Source organism: Syngnathus leptorhynchus, chromosome 19, assembly GCF_054491065.1.
Source record: "Syngnathus leptorhynchus isolate UIUO chromosome 19, UIUO_Slep, whole genome shotgun sequence".
In the NCBI taxonomy this organism is placed as follows: domain Eukaryota; kingdom Metazoa; phylum Chordata; class Actinopteri; order Syngnathiformes; family Syngnathidae; genus Syngnathus; species Syngnathus leptorhynchus.
This window is the reverse complement of record NC_141213.1, coordinates 3645580-3668212: the sequence shown is the minus strand read 5'-3', so window position 1 is coordinate 3668212 and position 22633 is coordinate 3645580. Positions and strand designations below refer to the sequence as shown.

Genomic DNA, 22633 nt, shown 5'->3' with positions numbered 1-22633 from the left:
CGTTAAAGTTACCCTTGAGAAAATGATGAGGGAACTTACGGTAAGTCAATACATCTCTGGATCATTTGTCTTCCAGCTCTTATATGACAACCACGAGTCGTACAACCTTGAGGATCAATTTTGTCAGAGAAACGATTACGAATACAGAAGACGAAAATCAGCACTCGCTATTATTGATGAAAGAGAACCCTAACGTTCAATTTTACACAATTTTATACCCTTACACCATTTGTGACTCTTCTTTTTCCAGCAATTTAAGTGACTAAGAGAAAAAAAAAGGTCAATTTATGATTATTTATTGTGACGATCGTCCTCGATCACTGTGCAGCTGTTAAGCCATAATATGGAGAGATTTTGAACCAGGCCACCAGGGTTGGCGCTTACGAAACGGGCCATTAGCCTGCTATAATTATCAGCATGGCTGTCATGCGTTTGTCTGCTGCATCCCCGCCATTGGTAGAGGCCATAAATTCATCTGTCACATCAATCAGAAGATGATATTAATTGTGCAATTAAGATTCTCATTGCTTGGCAGATATAGCTACTAATGGATCAGTGACAAGTGTGATATGATCATTAAAGGGCCTTTTAATGTACTGTTTAATTGCTCTTATGTGGACCGCACTTTTAGGACACGGGCTCGTCAAGCCTGATTGTTCGCTGAATGTGTTTTTAAAAAAAACTGTGATGTAGGCTCTTGAATGATGTAATAGCGAGTAGGAACAGCAGTCTAGGGCGTATGACTCATCAAACCCATATTGAGTTTTTTTTTTTCATTTTTACACGCAATGATTTTGCATCTGTGGTAGGGTCGAAAATATGTTTAGTACAGAAGCCAGCGGCAAGCTGGCTTATCATGTACCATAAATTTGAGACTATAAGGCGCAACTTTTTTTGCAAATGTTGAACCCTGAATCACAAGTTTTAGCTGGTGCGGTTTATAGTCCGGTGCGTCTTATAGTCCGAAAATGACGGTAAATGCAAAATAGAATAAAGTTAATATTAGGTTTCAAAGTTGAAGTGTAAAAAATCCATATACTGAATGGATCTTCAACAAAAATGTAAACATGAAGTGAGAAGAAGAATATCCCCCGTGGATTTGACATTTAGCATAAGCGGCTATGTGTCAATCAGACAAATGCAAACCAAACAAGTGTGTGAGTGTGTGTGAGCTAAACGCACACTACAATTTAAAAGATAATTGCTTTCTCTCTCACACACAGTCACACACACACAGATAGCAATTACCCACTATGCTTTTGCACCATTTTTTGCAATAACTGTCACTGACAGGGCTTTGGCCTCCTTATCTGATTTTTATGAACATACTTGTAGGGATTATTGAGATTTGTGAAAGCAGTGGCGGGGAATGTGTAACAGAAAGCGAGACGGCAAATAACGGGGAGGGTGAGCGGAAGAAAAGACAAATCTCCTGAGGAAAGTAATGAAAAATATAACTCACAGTCTAGCTCAGTTCGGAAAAGTTGGCTAAGAGAAAACAAAGACCAAAGAGATTATTCGGCTGTCTTTTCCATGACAGCAACTCTCATTCGTTCATGCCTGAGGAGCTCGGGGGAGCAAAGCAGCCACACTCACACAGTACCAATCCACTTATGAAGTGTCATTGTTTTGCTGTGATTCCTATAATAATAATAATAATAAATTTATAAATACAAATAGAAGAAAAAGTGAAGTGTGGGGAGTCTCTGTCGCGGAAATGAACAGTAATGCACTTGTGCATTTAGTTCATGAGATGACATTTGTTTTTCTGAAATGCATTTTTATCAAACTAGTGAATGACCAAATTGGGAAATGGAACTGATTTAGTACAGCCAGGCTGAGTGTAGCGTGGGAGTGAGGTTGTGGCACAAGGGCCCTCCAGTCTGCCAAGGTGCTCTGACAACCGAGCCTGCTGTCAGAGCCGTGGAGGCCAAAATGGACGAGGGCAGTAGCCTCACCATCTGTTGTGTGACAGCCAAAGTCACCCTGCATGTGGAGAATCTGCCCATGTCATGTGACTCTATGTATGCCTAGTACAGTACTGAACTTCTCATATCAGCATATTTAAACAAATACGCCCAGTCAATTTAGAAACCATTGAGACTAGTCATAATTGATGTTTTTGTCTGGGTACTGACCACTTCTCGAGGCAGCCGAGGGTCCTCCTGGCGACTCACCAACAGATTCACTGCCCCGCCCATAGGTGCAGCTCGGAGCAAAGCCACCACCTCTTCTTGAGTCTTACCATTCAAGTCTACTCCACCGACCTGCATCGCACGTATTACTTATTAATGAACACACACTGGAGGACAGACATATAACTCCAAAACATTTGGGGTCAAATTGAATGATGACTAAACCCATTTTAAACTTAATCTGTCATTGCCCATTTTAATTTAAGGTTGGATCTGCCAAGAAATAAAATGAAAGCCATCGGGAAGTCATTAATACTCGTCGTTTGGAACAAATCCAAAACTATAAAAGCACATTTCATCTTTGTAATAACATACATATCTTCTGAATAATATATAGGGATGGCTATAACTGTTTTAAGATTCCTACCTCCAGGAGACGGTCTCCAGCTTTTAGTCTCCCATCTTGGATGGCGGCCCCACGAGGCAGAATATTTTTAACATAAATGGGGGCACTGCCAGCAATGGGAACGTCTCTGGAGGTGATGCTGAACCCAAGACCTTCTGGACCTAAAGGAATATTAAGGAATTAACTCAAACCGAAATATCAAATCATTATTCTAGACCACACTTAGAGCTATACAAAAATGTAATTGAATAAAAAAATGTAATCTAACAAAATATAATTTAAGCCACGTTGTGAGATACTACTGCATTATACGTAATGTTGAATAAGCAAAGAGGATTTACTGAAACAAATGTTTCTTCAATCCATTCTTCAAATAAAATAAGCTGCTTTTTCTTCACGTTACACTTTCTAGTATATGCAAATGATCTGTAAAAAAAAAAAAAAGAAAAGAAAAAAAAGTAAAGGCTTAAAATCAAATCTGAGAAGATGCGGGCAAACTCATTAAGGCTTTAAATACAATAGGTATTATTCAGTGTTCCTCTCTTTGCATTCATTCATACAGTGTCTTTTTTAAAGTTATGTGATTGAGCTCGATTCTATACAAAGCCTCTTTTGGTTTCAGGATGGTGACCTTTAAGATTCAGCAAATGAATATGAATTGGTGGTCTAGGGTCAAATGGGTAAATACAATAAGTGATAACTCAGAAGTCATGTGACCTGACCTTTACTGCGGAGGAGACAAGAATTTGTCAATACCATCAAAAAGTTGTCCAAATGTCATCTGGTAGATTCATAATTGCATTGTACTTTTTTTTTTTTCCTCAATATAAATCTGACCTGAAAGCTCTTTTTTTGTGTGAACACCAAAATACGGATAATGTGAACTTTGGGATTTTTTCGTACATTTTATTTCCCCTATTCATTTTGATAATACTTACACTAAACACTTTCAACTGGTTTTAATGAAATTATGTAAGAATTCAACATAATATCCCCCAGAAGAATAATGAACTATTTCTCGGGATAGATTCTACCCTGCATTATCGAGTGGTCTGCATTTTTACCGTCATTCAAAAGTGCTTACTGTGGTCTCGGTGGGACTATTTCAGATGCTAACATTAACATTCGCATCAAAGTAGTTGCTCATTTCGCAGAGCTGTCAGCACCTCTGATAGTCCATCATGACCTAGTTTCCCAAGTTCGACTCCCTTGCAGTCGACCTGTCAACGATTTGGCTGACAGTGATTGTGTTGATGAAGCCGAAGTGTGGAGGAACCGAAGGCTGGCAACTTTTTAAAGGCATCAAACAGATTGAAAGTGCTTAAGAAGGTCTAAATTTCAGCTAAATTGGGAGTGTTATTGCTTCAAAAACAGACAGAAATCAATTGTAGCTGTTTCATGGTCTATCTAGAAAATTGGTTGTGGAAAAATTCCATTTAAGGAAAATAGCAGATCACACATGCATGCAGAATAATAAAAAAAAAAACAATTGTCAAAGAGTTACAGCTCTTAAATTAGGTGTGCGAACAATCCAACATTGACATGTCCGCTACAGTGAAAGCTATTTCCTTTTTCATGTCGACCATGCGAGACCCCGCACTCACTGTTTTAGTACTTGGAGCAATAAGTCAATGGCAAAAACGACGGCTTGTTTAGAAGTGCATTACCATTCGGATGGTAATTACTGTGAAAACAGCCTGGTCCAATCTAAGCTAATTTTACAATTTCAGTAACGTGGGAAATAATTACTGCCCATTTGGAGTTAACAAATGGCTTGAACTTTTAAAATGAGGGCATCTATTCCTTTGAAATACAGAAATGTATGTTCCTATTTTTTTCATTTATTTTATTTATTTAACATGAAAGTGAATTTATTTTTTACTCTATATATTATATTTTGGGACATAATATTCAGGAATTGTTCTGATGTTTTTAGACCGAATGTTGAGTAAGTATACCATCTCTTCTATTAACTTGTCATTTCTGACCTTTCTTCAGCTGGATAGTGAATCTTCGGCCATTGCGCTTAGCGTAGGAGCTGCTGGACTGTGTTGAGCTTATTCTGCGCTGCAGGGACGGGGAGGAGGTGGACGAGGTACTGGAGACCAAAGATTGTGCTGGTGTGGCATATCTCCGTCTTGGCTCTGGAGTGCTCCCTGCCAGGGACCCCTGTTGACTACATAATGGGTGTAAACCAATTAATGTTTCCAAAATACTTGAGGGGATTTATTAGTCGTATTACGACATAGTATTTCAGTAAAATACACAGCTGTACCTAGAGTTTCGCCCGCCGACGAGGCTGCTCCTGTCACCCGAATTTAGAGAGGCTTGACTGAAGCGGACTCTGCTGGAATGAGGCGAGGTGAGTTCACTCTTGGCCGCCAGTATCTCGTACTGCTTTTTCATGGCGGCCGGGACCACGTGAAAAAGGATGAGGGAGGAGGCCATCGCCTGCCTGAAAATGTTCTGAGCTCTGGGGTTGGTGCGGTGAACAAAGAAGGAAGGGAATACCACATATGGACAGAAATGCATTTGTTAGAACAAGATAAGAGAGACAAGTAGAATATGATGTATTAAACCTCTGCAGATAGAAACTGATGAGGCAAGAAGTACTGTGTGGTAAGAGGAGATAAGGGGAGTTGGGCTAAGCCTGGTAATGGACCAGTACTTGGGGTTTAGTCCAGGGGTCACCAACCTTTACTTCTTGGGTACTAATGTGAAGGAAATTTTCTGCATAATGTACACATAAAAACACAAGTATCCAAAAAAAATGTTAATTCTTAGCAGGTTTTAGGCCTAAATGTCAACATTATTCCCAGGCACAAAAATAGCTTCGTCTGGTTGGCCAGTGGCACTTAGCATATAGATAGGCTGGTCAGGAGCAAGTGCATTGATGGGTGGGGGGGGGGGGGGGCAAGTCTACATCACAGAGCCCTGATACAATAGCAGGAATATCATAGCGGGTCTCCCTCAATGTCACTGCTAAGATGACTCCACCACAGCAGGGCAGCCCTTCATTGAAACACAGATGCAAATGTCCCTCCCATTTTTATTCATATGGAAATTTTGAAATACCACCACAACATGAATGATGACTGAGCGGGCAAGAGTGTCTATATATGCTTGTGTTGACATCACACACGTGCGGTGCAATCAGCTTCCACATCGGCTTGATTGAATGACAAATTACCCCATCGATACATCATTCTGTCAGATTAAGTGTATCCAAATATTTACTCGAGCAAAACAATCAGTTGAGATCACGTTAAGATCCTGTTAAATTGTTACCCTGCGAGGTGGACAATCAAGGCAGGGGAACCCGAGAGCTGTGCAAGAAGGGGGGAAGTTTACCTTTTTCACTTTAGTGAGGTGTACAATTACAATCATACACAACCTGATGTGAATGTGGAGTGTGTTTGGCAGAGAATTGGGAAATGCAAAACAGCTTTTCAAAGTCAGTGACACCAAAAATATTGCTTACTGTTCGAAGCGGAGATTCCGTATATCTCCTTGGTTTATTCTGACGATGATATCCTTCTCCTGGAAGAGATGTTCCTGCTCTGCTTTGCCTCCACGCTCCAGGCGCTTGACTAGCAAGCCTTGGGTCCTGGAAAAAAAATCGTACATCAGATCAGAAATATTACATCATGGAGACACACAATGTGGAAATTGCATTTTAGAAAAAGCACAGTTGGAATAATAATCAAAAATAAATTGAGTAATACCTAGCTTGTGTTTTTTTTTTTTACCCCGGGCGTAATCAGCATGGGAGGAAAAAATGTATCACATCACAAATCCCACACAGTATCTAATTTTGGACTCACAAAACATTTGTAAATGATATCAAGATTTTTCTTGGCCTGGGAGGCCACAATTTTGCTGACTAATTTGCAGAGCCTGTATTGTTGCGACGCCCACACTGTCTGCAGGCCTAGCCGAATAACTGGGTAGCTTTTGCGAGGCAATCGGAACCAAAAAAGAGATCATCTCGTGGCTTGTAGGAGAACAGTGAATTTTGCCATCACGGGAGTTTAAGCCGAGAGACGCTGATGCTGTAATAAATACCTAAGCGCTCCCCATGCCGGTGCCATCTCAGCAATCCATACTAAAAGGCTACCTCTACTTTTGCATTCGTCCTCCACATAAATACACAAGTGAGGTAAATTTAATAAATAAGAAAAAAAAAAAAGAAGCGATAACAGATTCAACTTTTTTTATGAAAAATATATTTTTTTGTTTCATTCAATATCAATCTCTATTGGAATAGCAATTTTCTTCATCCTTATGCTTCCACTGGACTCATAAACAGGCACTTGTTCAAAATGTGACCCTGCTTAATGTCAAGGGCTGATTTTCAGACCTCTTTAGCATTTCAGCCAAACAGGCCATTCTTAGAACATTGCCCTAATTGGTTTTATAATATGGTTATCCACATTCACATGGCAGACTCATCTCATCTCCACGATGGGGGTAAACAGTTACATTAAATCCAAATGAAGCCTCAGAAGAAGTCCTCTGGTCTTCCCCGCTGTTTGATACCACATTGTCAGGTCATCTTAACTGCGTTGAACACAAGAGTAATTGTGGTCGCCTCGGAAGGCGACATGATTGCGCCTCATCTCAATAAGTGTTGGCAGCTTGAAAACAATGTGTTGCCGACATGCAGATTACATCATTGGACAATTCTAATGACTTGCAGAAAGACAAGCGACTTTGATCATCGATCAGTATTCCAACAGCGGGAAGACTCGTTTGTTTTTAATAAAATTATTTGAAGGTCATCAAACGTCTCGTGATATGAATATATAATGTTGTGTTTTTTTGCTCCTCTGCTGCAAGATGTTTCAAGGTGTCACAGATTCTGAGGGCACCAATGACAATAGATCAAACCTAAATATAGTTTCCCAACACTTGCTTACGTGCAGCAATGGGATTAGTGGCACGGGCGAAATAAGACGTATCCAATCTTCATGATAGCCACGCCCCTTCTACTTCAAATGTCATCCCACTTCATCTCCTTGCTCTGTCTTTCCAACTCATTTTCCCCGTCTCCTTTTCCGTGGAGCTGAGTAGTCACATTCACCTTGATGCTGCATTGGCGAGCAGCGTGGATTAGTGTTATAGGCAAGCTTTTAGTTTGATTACATTTGGCTGCGTCCGCCGTCCTTTATGTTTTTTTTTTTTGCTGGAATAACCATGAACTGCGTGTCCTGTCAGTGTCACTACGTATTGGTGGGAAATAAAGAAATAAATAAAATAAAACAAATAAGGCAAAAGAAACCTGATTCACCTTCAAGGCTCAGCAGATATTATTGTGATTGAGAACTAAGGTTACCATAGAAAAGAAACAGAACAAGGCTTTAAAAAGTGTGCAGTCAAGAGTAAAATGACTTGAATCTATTCTGTTTCCCAATGGGAGAGCTCCAAATTGTTGGAAAAGAAATTTCTTTTGGCAGAGAAATGTAACGTTTAAAGTAATTGTATACAGTCTGATTGACATGGAGTAATTCAAAACCCTCAGCTTTCTTTTTGTACCTGACGTCTTGTGAACTGAATGGCACCACGTGGATCCCCAGGGGCCCTCCTTTATTGGACACTTCAATTGGCTTGAGCATGGCTCTGCAAAATGATGGATTGGTGAGAGGAGATGGGAGGGCGGTTATGGAGAGAGACATGCATGAAATAAAAAAAATAAAAAACATAAATTACATGATTATAGAAATGTGGGCATAGTCAACATGACTGGCTGATGAAATTTATGAGAGGCAGAGATTAGCTGTTGGTGCAAAGTCATCCATTACAAAAGTCACCCCGGTGAAACTCGGGGTCGCCGATGGCTTCGAATGGAGACTCCATTTAAGTGATTAAGATCAAATTGGAGTTAGAAACGAAAACAGACTAATTGAAAAACGTGCAAATCACGAGGCGCTATGGAGGGGGGGGGCGGTTAATTTGTGCAGATAAAGACGTGAAGACAAATGAACATGTGCAGCCTTTCTCGTCATTCTCTTGTGGTTTAATGTTGTTTTCAAAATGCAGAGTAATTTTATAAATGCACATTTGTCTTTTGAATTGTGACCTTTAAAATAATGAGATATACAGCAAACAGTATGACGGTCACTCACTCTAAACTTAACACTGGTGAATGGTCCAATGAGGAATCAGCTCTTCCCACTGGCTCGAACCTTTCATTTCTTTGCTCATGCATTCGTCTCGCCTCTTCCTCCTTTTAAAAAAAAAGAATACATAATTGTGATAGAATGCCCTTGTGACAAAAGCAAAGCAAACAAAAATCCTCCCGTACTTTGTATTCAGTCAGTGCTGCTCATAGTGTTTTTATCTGTACAGGCTTTTAAATCAATTACCTGCTGGAACGAGTAAGAGCCTCTATAGCAGGAAACTTTTACGAAGGAAAACATATAATAACACAGAGAATAATTGCGGTTGATTATCTGTGATTCTAGCAAAATATGAAGAGGTTAATCAACAAGAGACAAGCGCATTGTGTGTGTATTTGCCGGCATTCAAACCAGAGTTAGGTCGTAATGTGTCCTTGTGACCCGAGGTAGAAGGTGACCATCACCTTCTATCAAATGCCAACCTGTGTTTATTGTGCGTCTTTGCTGAGCACTGAGTGACAGCCTAAATATACATTCACCTCTTCTCTCCTTCAACTCTCCATCACCCCTGTCTTTCTTTGTCTCCGTGTTACTCGGAATATCTCCTTTTCATAGCCTCGATTTCCCCTCGAGTGCTTTTAGCACCCCGTTGGTGCCATGGTAACCAGCCGAGTGGGGAAAACAACAAGGCTTTTCGGATTCCAGTAGCACTCAGTCCGGGCTTGCTCTTTTGCCCTTCTTGCTTGTCCTTAATAAACCTCCATCCTAACTTGCCCGGCAACCTCTTTTATCCAATAAAGTAGGGAGGGGTTAGGAATCAATTCTGGACCCCTATAAAATCCACCGCATTGGGAAAAGGAAGTAGAATGTGAGGGTCAAGGCTTCATTGAGGAAGGGTGTGAGAAAGGCAAGAGAGATGGAGTGAATTAGACAAAGCCGCAAAGTGCAAAGTCTTGTTGCCTTCAAATTGGCTGGCAGGTGAGAAAGCTGAGATGAGGAAGAGATGGTAGCAGCTGTCTGGCCTGGATGGAGAAGCACTCACTTGCATGGATAATAAAATCCACCGCTTGGGGGATGGTACAAAGAGTGTGTTGAGGAGCTGTCAAAAAAAAAAAAAGCTTGTGCACAAAAGGAAACCCACTGTAAGTGCCTACGTGTGTGTGTGTGTGTGTGTGTGTGTGTGTGTGTGTGTGTGTGTGTGTGTGTGTGTGTGTGTGTGTGTCCGTGTGTGTGTGTGTGTGTGTGTGTTGTGCCATTAGCCATGGCCAAGTACAACATGTCGCTGTTAGGGGAGCCTGGGAGGAAGACGGCTCCCTCCTGAGCCCGTCTTTGGCATCAACGGCTTAACAAGGGAAGGGTGAAAGGTCACGAAGAATGGTGGGTTTCTGACCACCCAACTCCCCCCTTAAGGGCTAAAGTCCTCATGCGTGTACGTGTGTGACAGCTTCATGTGTTGAACGAGGGCCTCTCTGTCAGACTATTCCGTTCATTTATAATGACCAGTCTGTGCCAAGCTGAACAATGGAGGCCAAAGAGCAGGATGTTGAAATGTCTTGGAATGAACAATGGATGTTTTCACTTCATGTAAAACTGCAGGAAGCGAGCAATTTACGTAAAACACTGACATGTTGAAATACGTACAAAGACACACCTTCACCTCCATCGATAGGACGGCTTCAAAAATATTAGTTTAACTGTGACTGTGAAATGTAGTGCCATTGTAACCCTGCTCATGACAATAAACAATGTCGACAAGTGATAATATATTTGACGTATACAACAAAAGCAATTTGCGATTTTCCTCAGAGACAGAATTTTCTGTTTAAGACTGCGATATTTTCGACGTGGAACAAAAGGTGCGCTATCATCTCGTATCTTGTATGTGCTGTCATTAAAGCGAAATTATCCTCCAAAGTGGCCTTCATGATTGAGTTAGGAGATGATTGCCGCACCCAATGACAAAGTCCCACCCTTTTCCAACATCCTTAACCCTTCCTTTACTGCCGGCTTGTCGGACCACACCGCCATTAAAACAAGCTATAAGTCACTGCTAAGTAAGATTATGAGACACTAAGTTCTATTGATGTGGGTCAAAAGAAAGCCTTTTTACAGGGATGAGCAAAGAGGCAACCTGATCAGTGGATGAAAGGGTCATAATGACCAATTTACCCAGAACACAAGTTCCTAAATAGAATTTAGTGGTTGTCAAGAGGATTTCCACCATCTCCTTTAATTATTGTGATTTTTTTTAGCTGATGGCCCTTTCAGTGAGCAGGGATCGGCTGCTGTTGTGTTGAAATAAAATTTTCCCCAAATGTTCACCTTATCGTTATTGTTGGGCGCCTGTCTCTCACTTTGTAAGCCAGCACAATGTAAGTGAGGCAAATTATAATATGAAAAGTGAGCGACATTAATAAGATGAGTGATTGCGTGTCCTCGGTTTAACAATTTGCGATATCCTTCAACGTACTCGCCCTTTTTCATTTCGTATTGATTGAGCGAGGCAATATTAAATCTTAAGCTCTCGCACATTCGGCATTCAATGCAATACTTTTCGGAAAAATCACTTGTACTTTGCTAAGGCAATCTTTAGAACACGGAATTTCTCAGATTTTTTCTTTCATGGTCATATCACATGTTTGGGCAGGCATTGCATCATTTTAACCACAATTGTGAAATCGATTACGTAAGAATTGGGAAAAATAAAGCAGCGTCATCTGCTGGTTCTGTGTGAAATTCTAATTGTTTATTTTCTTGGAATTCTCAGCATTACTCTTTTGACATCACCAGACATTTGCTTTATGTACTTCAGTCCAATTAACTACGCTTATCACATTAATTATGTGACAGCATGGCTCGGGGTGATAGTGTTTGTGTCCCAACCTGAAGGTTATGGTTTCAAACCTGAGCCTGCGTGACCCTGTCACAGCATCCTAAAGCAATATACCAACCCCCATTGTTTAAACCTAACATGCAAGCTTTGTTTGTGTAGTCGGAGACTCAAAGCTACAGTATATCAAATTAGCTTTATGCCTTAGCTACTCCCCCTCTGCAACCTCAACCAAATTAAAATCTGTCTGCATTTGATGTGGAAAGTGCGTCTGGCTTGTAAATGTTCTGACGAGGATTTACTTCAGGCAAATTACGGAGACAGACAGGTTCCTAATGCAGTTAAGCTAATGAAATCAGAGATGTGAGGCTGCATTTGTCCACATCAGAGAGCAGAAGAGTGGCATGTAGATGGGAGGGAAGGTTAAAAGACAGACAGGAACGGTTGTGGGACATTTGCAAAAAGGAGGCTTATTTTTCCAATGGGATCATTTCTCCTTATAAATTCTTGTTTTTCTTTTTTTTTTTTTATATATATATCAGGTCTGGACTGATCTATCAATGACACGGTTATCCGTGCCTTTTCCTACTGTATTGTTAAATGGCACCATAATGCAATTAGGCCGGCTAATTATGAGCGCTTAAATCAATCACCGGGTCAATAACAGAACCCTAAGCAGGCAGAGTGACCGAGACTTTTCACAAACCTCATCAATAACATGCCACAAAAACCTCAAGCGGTTATCATCACTGCTTTTTTTTTTTTTTTTTTGTCCAGAACGAGTCTCACATTTAAAAGGGAATAAAAGAGAAGCGAATCAAACAGAATGAGAGTTTTTTGCTTTTCAAATAGCTCTTCACATCAGTATAAAAGCAAGATTTAGGCTTTCTGATGTATGAAAGAAAACTTCAAAAGGCATATTATGCTCGGAGACACCTGACTGAGGTGATGGAGAGGTGATGTGAAGACGTAATCCTATGGTGGTGAGGATGTTGGAAGCGGATGGACTCGTCTGAATCCCGAGTCTTTACCAGTGCATTAAAAAAGGGCTCGGTGGTGCTTCTCGGAGATTAATCATCATTTTGAGCTTATTAAGAGGGAGGACAGTCTGCTTTCCACTGCTTAGAACGTTGAATCCATCTTTTTATGCTGTGAAGGTCAGTGAGCGTCAGTGAATCAGTGATGTTAATTTCAATGAGGCTGCAGATATGAAATGCGGTTAAATAACTTTTTTTTTTCAGTGAATGAGAATCACACATGACTGCGCCGGCAAATTGCCGACTGAACTCACAAATGTTACATCAACAAGTAATTATGGCAACACTGAAGCAAAACATTGACTATACAAAACAGCATTTAATTCCAAACTGACATTTTTTGACACCGACCTCTGAACTACAGGGGCTGAACATTAGGAGTTGATAAACGAGGGCGAGAGAATCAAATGACTCATGTTGAATTATTGAGACGAAAGTAAAGCGATGGTACACATTTCGGCGTGTGATTACGGGGTTCTATTCCGCAGATCAATATTTGCTGTCTTATTTGAGTAGGTGGCCATAATGGAAGAAAAGGTGCTCAAGGTGGAAGATGCCGGTGATTCTACGATTCAGTTTTAATTGGAATCAGAGACTCTCAGAGCCGTTTGGCCGAGTCTGTTTTTCGAGAGATGTGTTTGGAAAATGAAAAGCCAGTGACGGATTTGTAATGAACAAATCCTTCCCATAGGTAACAAGAGTAATAGTAAGTGACTAATAAAGTTTCAATCTATTCCTCTCAGCGGCTCGACTGACTCGAAACTTTCTTTCTATCCACTCTACTGTGAAAAAGCACCTCATTTCTGCCCATTGGCATCCAACTGTGACCACTTTTGTACTGCAGGCGATGCAAATGAAATGTGCCTTTTAGGTGGCAATGGCGAGGCACTCAAATCTCATGTTTCTCCTCGCCTTTGTCAAGTGGATGTTTATTGTCGGCCGGGGCCTTATTATATTTCGATGGCAACTTAAAAGCATTTACCCCCTAATGGGACCAATAAAAAAGTGAGGAAAGTAGACTGGACCTCTCTGTGTTGAAGTGGATTTGAAAGCAAATACAAAAAGATGAAAATAGACAGGAAAGGCGCAAAAAACACAAATTGCTCACTAAAAACTGAATGAATAATAAACCTCAGGAATTATTTGACCATTATTTGACCAAATTGTTTTATCAGATGAGCCCTGTTCACTGCTGTCCATGCTGGTTTGGATCCAGGTTTTATTCCCTGAAGTCATTATTGTCTGCAGCTAAGGTGCCCGGTCTCGCAATGATTTGTGGGTAATGAGCTGGCACCGCCCTGATCAATTATTCTCATTGAGAAAGTGATTTCTCACTCCACGGGGCAAATCAGAGAAGCCAAACGCATGAACTCTAATCAAGAATTAGTGCGTTAACCAGCAGCAGCGCGGGGAGGACTCTGCAGCCGGCGTGGCGTGTAAATCAAAACAAAAGGCAATAAAGGGAACAGAAAGTAGATTCAATACAGTATTGTAAAAGACGCAAAATACAAACAAAACTTGAGGTAATGTGAAGAAAGTTGACAGATTCCAATTTGGTTCCCAAATTTGATGTCAAATTGTAAACAAAAAATAATAATTGTGTTGCTCTATGTCATTTTCTGGCTTGAAGTTGAATAGAGATGGTTTTTTTGGCATTCAGCATTTGGCTTGATTGTTTCTCTAATGCTTTTTTTCTTCTAAGGTAAAGGAAGTTATCTGTCAAAAAAAAAAAACTGTCAAAAAAAAAAAAACCTTCTCCAGAGGTCAGAGCAGGTTTCTGTGGTAAGGACAAGGCGAGGCTGTCAAGTCATTACACAAGCTTCCCCCCTGAGGTCATTTCTATTCTGCCTACAGCTCTCTGTCACTTTTGATAACTTTCAAATGGAACACTTTCCTACCCAACCCCAACAGATGGAACAATAGAGGCTGGAAGACACAATTACACAGCGCAGACAGAACACCAAAGTGTGAAATGAGGAGACCAAGCACGCAAAGTCCACATACCTGTTCTTGTCGATCAAGCCAATGGTCCACCATTGGGTGGTTTGCACTTAGGGAGGATCTGGTCATCTCTCTTTGAAACTGAGCGCTGCGGCCACTTGCATCTCGTGGAAGACTCCGATAAGCATGGCCTCCCCTGCCCTTGAAAGGAAAATTCAAATCAGTAGAATTGTTTACAAAGTTGAGGCTTTCTTGCTTCATTTTGTTTCAGTCTCAAGCACATCTAGAGTCAATGCGACACAAGCCAGAGAGGACACTTTCCCGACCAAATAAAAGGCTTAATAGCCTTTCCCCTTTCTTCACACGGAAGTGTTATGGCTCTGACAACTGGAGTGTCTTTAAAAAAGATTATCAGACGATACGGCAAGACACACTAATCGCATGGAGGCTTGCCTTGTCACGTCCCGTGGACTGAATTGTTGTCTCAGGTTGAAAGTGAAGGGTCGTTTGTGCCACGTGTGGCCATTTTTATTAAGTAAATTGGCCTGCCTTCTTGTTTTGTAAACATAGATAGATCACTTTTTGTTGCTGTTATTTTGTATGTGAAACTTTCTAAGCAGATGCTTTTCATGTCTAAAAAAAAAAAAAAAATTCCAGATGCAAATTTGTTACATCAAACAATTATAAAGAAAGCAAAAATAGAGTCACTGCTGGATACTGGAGGATTTTAATTGAATCCTGTCGAGTTCAAATGCAAAATGACTTTACTGGGGATGCTGTCAGAAAATACATCCAGCTTTGGATGCTTACCTTTCGTTCGAGGCTGTTGGTGCCAGTGTTGGTGTTTGGCTTGTGGTTATACTTTTGGAAGCCAGCAGTCGTGGACCAGCGAATCGGGTCCTTCCTGGATGGTTCTTCTTTACCAAGCAAGATTTCTCCAGCTGGAAGGCCAACCAAGGAAGGATCACTACTGCGACGAACGTGGAGAGGCATGTCTTGTTCGGGAAACGGAAAAAAAATAATGAAAATGAGGGGGGAAAAAAACAGCTTGGCATAAGACAAAGCAATTTCCACCTCTGAATTATTGGATTGTTTCACACATGTGAGGTAGGTGCCGAGATCATACGTCAAAATATAGCACAGAGCGTAGTTTTCACACTCAATAACTGGTGTAATAAAACATTTTATCTAGATCTGAGACTTTGCCGAGGTGAGAATCATTAGGAAGCTCCCAAAAGGCCAGATGGATTTGTTTTTTATCGTTCAAGCTGCCTGAGCAATATATACCATAATTATGCAAATAGTTTGGTAACCAGATGTCATCAATCACCGGATCAGTGCGGTGAGCATATGCCGCTGCTAAGCTTCCATCTGATACGCGACAAACAATCTTAGTAGTAGGAGTGAGGCAGATTAAGATTACATCTTACGCTGTTATGGCGTGGAAAGCGTGCATGTTTAATACTGTGACAAGATTTGGGAGATTTTAAAGACACAGGAAGTCAGTATCTCCGACAATAATGAGGTCACAAAACTTTGCTTAAAAAAAAAAAAAAGCTTGTTACCAAAGACGTAATGTGGTAATGTTTAGTAGTAATAATAATAATCATTTTCCATCATATTTTATAATTCCGAATGTTATAACGTTATTGCATTAGGGTATGACTTCTTTCCACAGAAAAGAAAATGGAAGCTGAATAGTAAAGAAAGCCTTCATGATGTCAATAGTTAGACCCTGAAGGTCATTTTTCCACCGAGTGCCATTGTCCTTGATCCCATTTAATCAAATGTATTAATCCATCCCAGTGAGATGCTTTTTTTTTTTCCCCCAAACATAATAAATCTTGATAACAGATGAAGGAAATGATGTTAGTCCATTGATTTAATCACTGGACTTCCTTGCTAGTGATTTGGCTTGTTTGTCTCATCTATTTTTTGTTCCTTCAATATGTCCGAACCATTTTGATGTATGACAGCCAACGTGTTCAAAAGATGTCGAATGCCTTCACGTACAAGAGCGCTGACTAATGTTTTATGTCCTGATCGGACTGTAGGGACCAAAAGTGCATTAAGGAATGTGCTGATATCTGAACAGGGCAGGTGTTTGAGTCACACAACATTAAACAATTGTCCCCGGACTGCCAATGTTGGTGACTTGTTTAACTACATTGAATACATTTCACAGGAGTTTAAACAAGCAACTACCCCCAAACAACATGACGGGAGGGGATGTTACCTGTATTTAGTCAACTGTAACTGACAAAGATGTTTTTATCAATCTGGAAAAAAATCTCATTTGCATATTATTGTACAAAATTAAAGTCCCACCTACTTTATGACAAGCATCACTAAGACAGATGTTTTTAGTGCGTTCTCTTATTAAGAAAATGAAAATTAACTTTATTTCAACCTTCTAACATTTGCCCTCATTTAATTTGTGATGGGAGACCGGGAGGCTTTTGGTCCCATGTTTAATAATCAGACACATTCCAACTGAGTCACCCATCGATCCAGACGAAGAAGAGTAATCCACAAGGCTGGGGGGTGGTGACAAGCTAATAAAATGTGGCCTGATCCAGGAATTATAGCCAGGGCACAAGATCCACACACATTTTACCACAGGGGCGGGTCAGACTCTAAAGGGCTATCACCTCTTATTGGTTTGACCTTTAATATTTTCTCCTATCTTGTTTGAAGAAGGCACACACACACTTAGCCCAAACTGACCATTAAAACCAGCAAAATGTCCTTTTAAACTTATAAGACAATCACGTTTTTTGTTTATTGGATTTTCTTATGAATTTCTTCATTTCTATGTGTATTTCTGTAGTGGCCTATTTTGGCCTGGCATATTCTCAGTCCACGAGTTCACTTTTTCAACTAATATGAATAAAAATACCAAACGACTGCAGCTTCATGAAATCTGTAAATGCTATCTTTTTTTCCCCCTTTTGGCTTACTTTGAATACATCAAGTCTGTGCCAGTTCAATACCTGAATAAATTATGGCTGTGAGCCATTTTAAGTCTCCCTTTCCAACCATTGGCTACATATTGATGTCCCCTGTGTGAAGCGAGGGAGGATTTCCACTGAATACATACTGACCCGAATCATCCACATGGGTACAAAAGGTTCCATTTTAGGTGAGAGCGCGGGGGTTATCGGGTTGGAGGAGGCCTGGACTGTGACAATTGAAATGGAATATGTTTAAAAGGGCACTCAAGGCAAAAGAAATATATGTATTTATATTTTATTATTGTATGGTTAAAAAAAAACAATGTGGCCTTTTAACTGCCAACCCAGTTAATATCTTTGACGTCTATAATAATCAATAGCATTGAATGAGTTAATCAACCTCTGAACGATGTTGAAGGGTGGTTATCTTCACAGACATTTTTTTTCTCGACACCAGCAAGGTATAAAGAAAATGTCCAGTTTGATGGCTCTAGGATCTCATCTCATCTCCCATCTCTGCTTGTGATGGCCTCAAACTGTGACCTTCGGTGTTTGCTCCGACATTTTGCAGCCGAGTGTGCTCCAGTCGGAATAAAAACCAGCCCCTATAGAGTAGATGCCGTGTTTCTTGGTCATCTTTGGTGCATTGCGAGTAAAGTTGAAGAATTTAGATATCAGAGTATTGCAAAAAACAACAAACACCACATTTCGTGAAGCTCTCTGTGCATAATTATCCTGCTTCTGGCCGCTACTGTTTTTCACAATGCCAAATTCAATTTTCTAAATGAATCCAACCAGAACAAAAATAAAAAAAATAGGTCAGCAAGACCTTGCTGTAAAAATATGAAAGTGAAGAAAGCCTTGCAAAAATTCCTCCCATGCTCAAATTCCACCCATGTTCAAAAATGTTCTCTCTGAAGAATCTGAGCACGCACACACACGCTCAGGCATACACACACTAGAAATAATTGAAAAAAAATTACTCACACCAGGTTGTTTCGTCACGCTAACATCAAAGTCCGGTCAGCATTTTATTCTTCATACTTTTGATTCTTGTCGCTTGAGACATTTTATTGCTCTGAACTCCCCAAGGGGAGCATGACGGATGTGTGTGTCCAATCTACAAGTTGTCCTACACACACATCCACTTGCCCACACATTTTTATGCAGGGATTTTTCATTTTAACAGTCTACACGAAATATCTGGTTATACTGTGCTTAGAGTGTGAAGAACATTGCATAACATTGCAAACTTTCCTTTTTTTTTTTTTCCAATTCACTGAAACTTGTCATTTTTCTTTCATTATAATGAAAGACATTAAGCAACTAAAGATTTACATTGGTGACCAAAAGAAAGTTGACTGCTGTAACTTTCCCTGCAACTTTGCAAAATGTTGCAGAAACCCAATCAATCGAGCGGAGTTTGCGAACATGTTTTACCGTGATCAAAGCTCTGATTGTGGGCCAAAAAAAAAAAAACTGAAAATGGCCCTGTGAGTGGGAAGATAGGAATGCAGCAGGAAGGGACGGACGGTCCCAGTTCTTTGTGCAAGGTTCGATTAAAAAAAAAAAAAAAAAAAAAACACACAAAAAAAAAAAAACACACAAAAAAAAAAAAACAGGAGGTTGAAAAGAAGCAGGATGTGAGACTTAAAAGTAGATGCAGCCAAAGATGATTCATATCTCTGTTCTATGATTGCAATCAGTTTACGGAAAGCTGAGGTTGACTATTGAAGTGCAATAAATCAAAAGAAAGAATGTTCGACTTTAAATATGATCCAGATATGTAGATTTGCTCTTGTTTTTGGAGCACTTTGATTTATATGCTCAAGAGATGATTGCCGCTTCGGTCCAATGGCTGCATCGCTAGTTAGCAGTGGCTAACGTTACATGTGCAATATGATATATGGAAAAAAGTTGTCACTGATTCCATATGATGTGAATAAGCCTTAATACCATCTTTGTGTGTTAATGTGCATGGCTGCCAGAGAAAAAGCATCATGTGCTCTATCTTCATAAGTGACCTCCCAATAGGACACAATGGAACAGGTCAGTGCAGGAATAACAGAGGGATGAAGGCGCCTCTCACATAGGGGACTAATGAGGCAGGAGGAGGGCTTGCTCGGAGGTCCGCAGGGATGAAGAGCCAGGAGACAAAGAGATGCTAAATGCCCAAAATGGCTTTGTGGATTTATCGTGACAGTAGTGGGCGGGAATGCCCTTGGCTCGTCATGACCTTCTTTTCACACGTCATGTAAATGAACCCCAGAGAGCTCACTTTGGAAATGACTTGTTATCCTGTAGGTCTTGTGGTTGTCAAATCCACAGTTCCTGTGCTCAACATATCACTGAAATATCTAAATCTGAAAATATCCGAACAAATAACCATTAAGGTTTGTTTACTTAGGTAAAAGCCAATATTTTAGATCACGATGGCCCACTAATCCATTTTTGTACAGCGTCTCTGCTGTTGATTCGGAGCAAACAAATAAAAAGTCTCGCTTCCCATGCTCCCTTTCATAGGGTTAACGCCACTCGTCGTTGAAGTTGACGTCTCGATGTCACAAAGTGTAAATGGTTATGTTTCTCATTCAGGCCTGACTGCTCTTATTTGAGCGTTGACACAAACGCTCAACAGAACCGGTCTCGGCCGTGCGAAGGAAGTCATAAAGAAGTCAAAAAGCTCTTTCTCACCCACACACACATAGCGCAGCATGATTCAGCTGTTTGGCTATGCTTTTATTGAGAGTCTTACAGGAGCAATAACAGGCACTGTATTGGTAACACAATCCCAGTAGTGCTGAGTGGGGCCTTTTGCCACTTCAAACACTTCACACTTCATTTCCAAAACACTCCCTTCGCCATTTAACACTGCTAGCCATTTCAATAATTAGCTATAATAGGGCGGGGATGATACAACAGTATGAGTGTTTTTATGACCGATAGGAGCGTGGATTGAACACCCACTCGTTAGCAGTTTAAAAATCCAGTCAGGAGACTGCGTTCTTGCTCCCCCAACAGGACTGAAGATGATTTATTGTGCAAATAGTCATAGGCCTTGTGCTCTATAAGATAGAAGATGGGGCTCAGGAGGTCTGAAGAGTTTCAAAGTGTTGTCATGCAGACATCCTAGAACCTCATATAACTCACATTGATGTCGATTTGCCTGGCATCAAAACCCAAAGAATGTACCGCATGATCAGCTCATTGGTGGAGTGAGAGATTGAGGAGGTGGTTCTGGACCGAGGGAACAGATAAAGCAAGCAGATGACAGAGATGGGTATCTGCAGCTGCTATCAGACCGAGCAGCATGTGGTTCCTAAAAAGTGAAACCTGGTCGTTTATCTATAATGGGCAATCAGTGCCTTTGGAAGTCACCCAAAACCCGGTGGGAGAGGCTCAGACAGAGCAACAGTCGACATCATGATCTTAAAAATTTTTTTGAAAAAGCAACTTTTAAAATTGGTTCATAGCAAGTCACAGCAAGGTTCTGCAAATGTGTCGTTGGCTGAATTGTTAATGACTTTTATTTGGCCTTGGCTGGTGGCATCCAGATTCTTTAGTTGCAGTTCACCAAACCAAATGGGATTAGATTAAGGTCATCCTCTTAAAAAGGCACCTGATACAAACACTCATTATGGACGAACACAGACACACAGCCAATCTATTTAATGACCACCCGCTATCCTTGTCAGGGTTACCGAAGCTACTGAATTTCTGCATCTAGCAAATTTTCCGCATGGTAGCAAGTGTCAATGTTTGGATATAATCTGGAATAAGTACTTTGGAAATATTGTTTTGACCTCATATTTCCTTAATATGCGGTGAAGAAGTTTTTTAAAGAATAATTACCGCGGATAAATTATGAGACTCCGGAATGAACTTTTACAATAGTGCGGGTGAGAAAAGTTCACTGTCTTTCAATCATTGCCTTGATGGGAATTTCTGGTCATGAATGAGCTTTGAAGTTTTCAGACAGCAGTGCATCAGCCTGCTGGTTCCACTTCACGCATCGTCGACACGCGTGCGTGAGCAACCTCAGAGTTGACGTCTGGAGGTGGCATTTTGGAGCTTACGTGCATGTCCGCCTTTGTTGGACATGTACGCTCAGATTTACGCATGACTAAACACCGCGACTGTCTCACTTCCTTTTCTTTGTCTCGTTTTGGCTTGTCGGTTGGAGTCAGCGCATTGGCATTCCAGATATGCACTTTGCAGTTTTGACAGACAGTTGGCTCCACATTGTACACCTGCAGAATGTCAAGTCTAACAATTGATTCGCCATTCTTCCCAAGTTCCTTTTTTTTTTACTTAGTATTGGCAGAAATAACCATTTTCACTTTGTTATGAACTGACATCCATTCTGACAGCTGTACCGATTCAAAATCTGATTTCTTTATTTACCATCTTTTAGCCCCCCAACAACTACATCACAGAATTTCAAATGGCTAATTATGCTTTTTAATCATTGGACTCACTTGTTTTCAAAGCAGACGGAGTGACCTCAATCTCGCTGTTGGCTTGGTAGGGCTGGAAGGCTGATGTCGATCTCAGCTCGCCAGCAAACGGCTCGGGACTCTGAGTGCCTGTGGAGCTGGCGCTTGTCCCGTCACCTCCATTGTGAGGATCTTGCTCTTCATATACAGCCACCAACTGATGAGAGAAAGGAGGTGTTTCTTTTTTATGAAAAACAAAAAGACACCATTGACGTGACAATACTTGTGTGCGCGTGCGAGACACCTGTGAGACTGTAATTGGCAGCAATGTATCACGCGGTCTTTGCACAATTAAAGCAGGCTTCATATTTCCTCCCTGAGCTGCTTTGTTCTATGCATACCAAAATTTGTCGAAGACATCTCTCACCAAATCACCCTCTCCACAGTAATCACGCTCTACTATTTCCATCCCTTCCAAATTGCTTTTCAATGGTTGTGAGGGTTGATTTTGCCATCAGAGAGGCTCTACAGGCCACTTAGTACTTGTCAGACAAATGCCTAAAAGTTTATATTTGTTCAAATATAACAGTGTAAAACTTTCCCGGAGTGTCGTGTTAGACCGAAAATAGGAAACAGTGCATTGGGGTGTTGGGGGGGTAGTCTTAATCAGACTACAGAATAGCAATCAGCAACCCTCTATGATAATGATGACAGGGACAGCTGTGTGAAGATGTTTAAAGCGCCAAACACAAAAGAGAGAGAGAGACAGTAAGAG

The 22633-nt window shown here is 40.7% G+C and overlaps 1 protein-coding gene across 4 annotated transcripts in view; it reads right to left on the bottom strand.

Moving 5' to 3' along the window:
• LOC147041697 (partitioning defective 3 homolog) overlaps positions 1-22633 on the bottom strand; it is a 126125-nt gene that overhangs the window by 68032 nt on the left and 35460 nt on the right. For all 4 annotated transcript variants that reach the window (XM_085938543.1, XM_085938544.1, XM_085938545.1 and 1 more), the window contains exons 3-12: positions 21901-22075; positions 15279-15463; positions 14532-14669; positions 8667-8767; positions 8077-8160; positions 6023-6148; positions 4817-5014; positions 4530-4717; positions 2563-2702; positions 2139-2267 (exon numbers count right to left, since the gene is read on the bottom strand). In XM_085938543.1, coding sequence (XP_085794669.1) covers positions 2139-2267; positions 2563-2702; positions 4530-4717; positions 4817-5014; positions 6023-6148; positions 8077-8160; positions 8667-8767; positions 14532-14669; positions 15279-15463; positions 21901-22075 — 1464 coding nt within the window. The remainder of the gene's footprint in view (positions 1-2138; positions 2268-2562; positions 2703-4529; positions 4718-4816; positions 5015-6022; positions 6149-8076; positions 8161-8666; positions 8768-14531; positions 14670-15278; positions 15464-21900; positions 22076-22633) is intronic.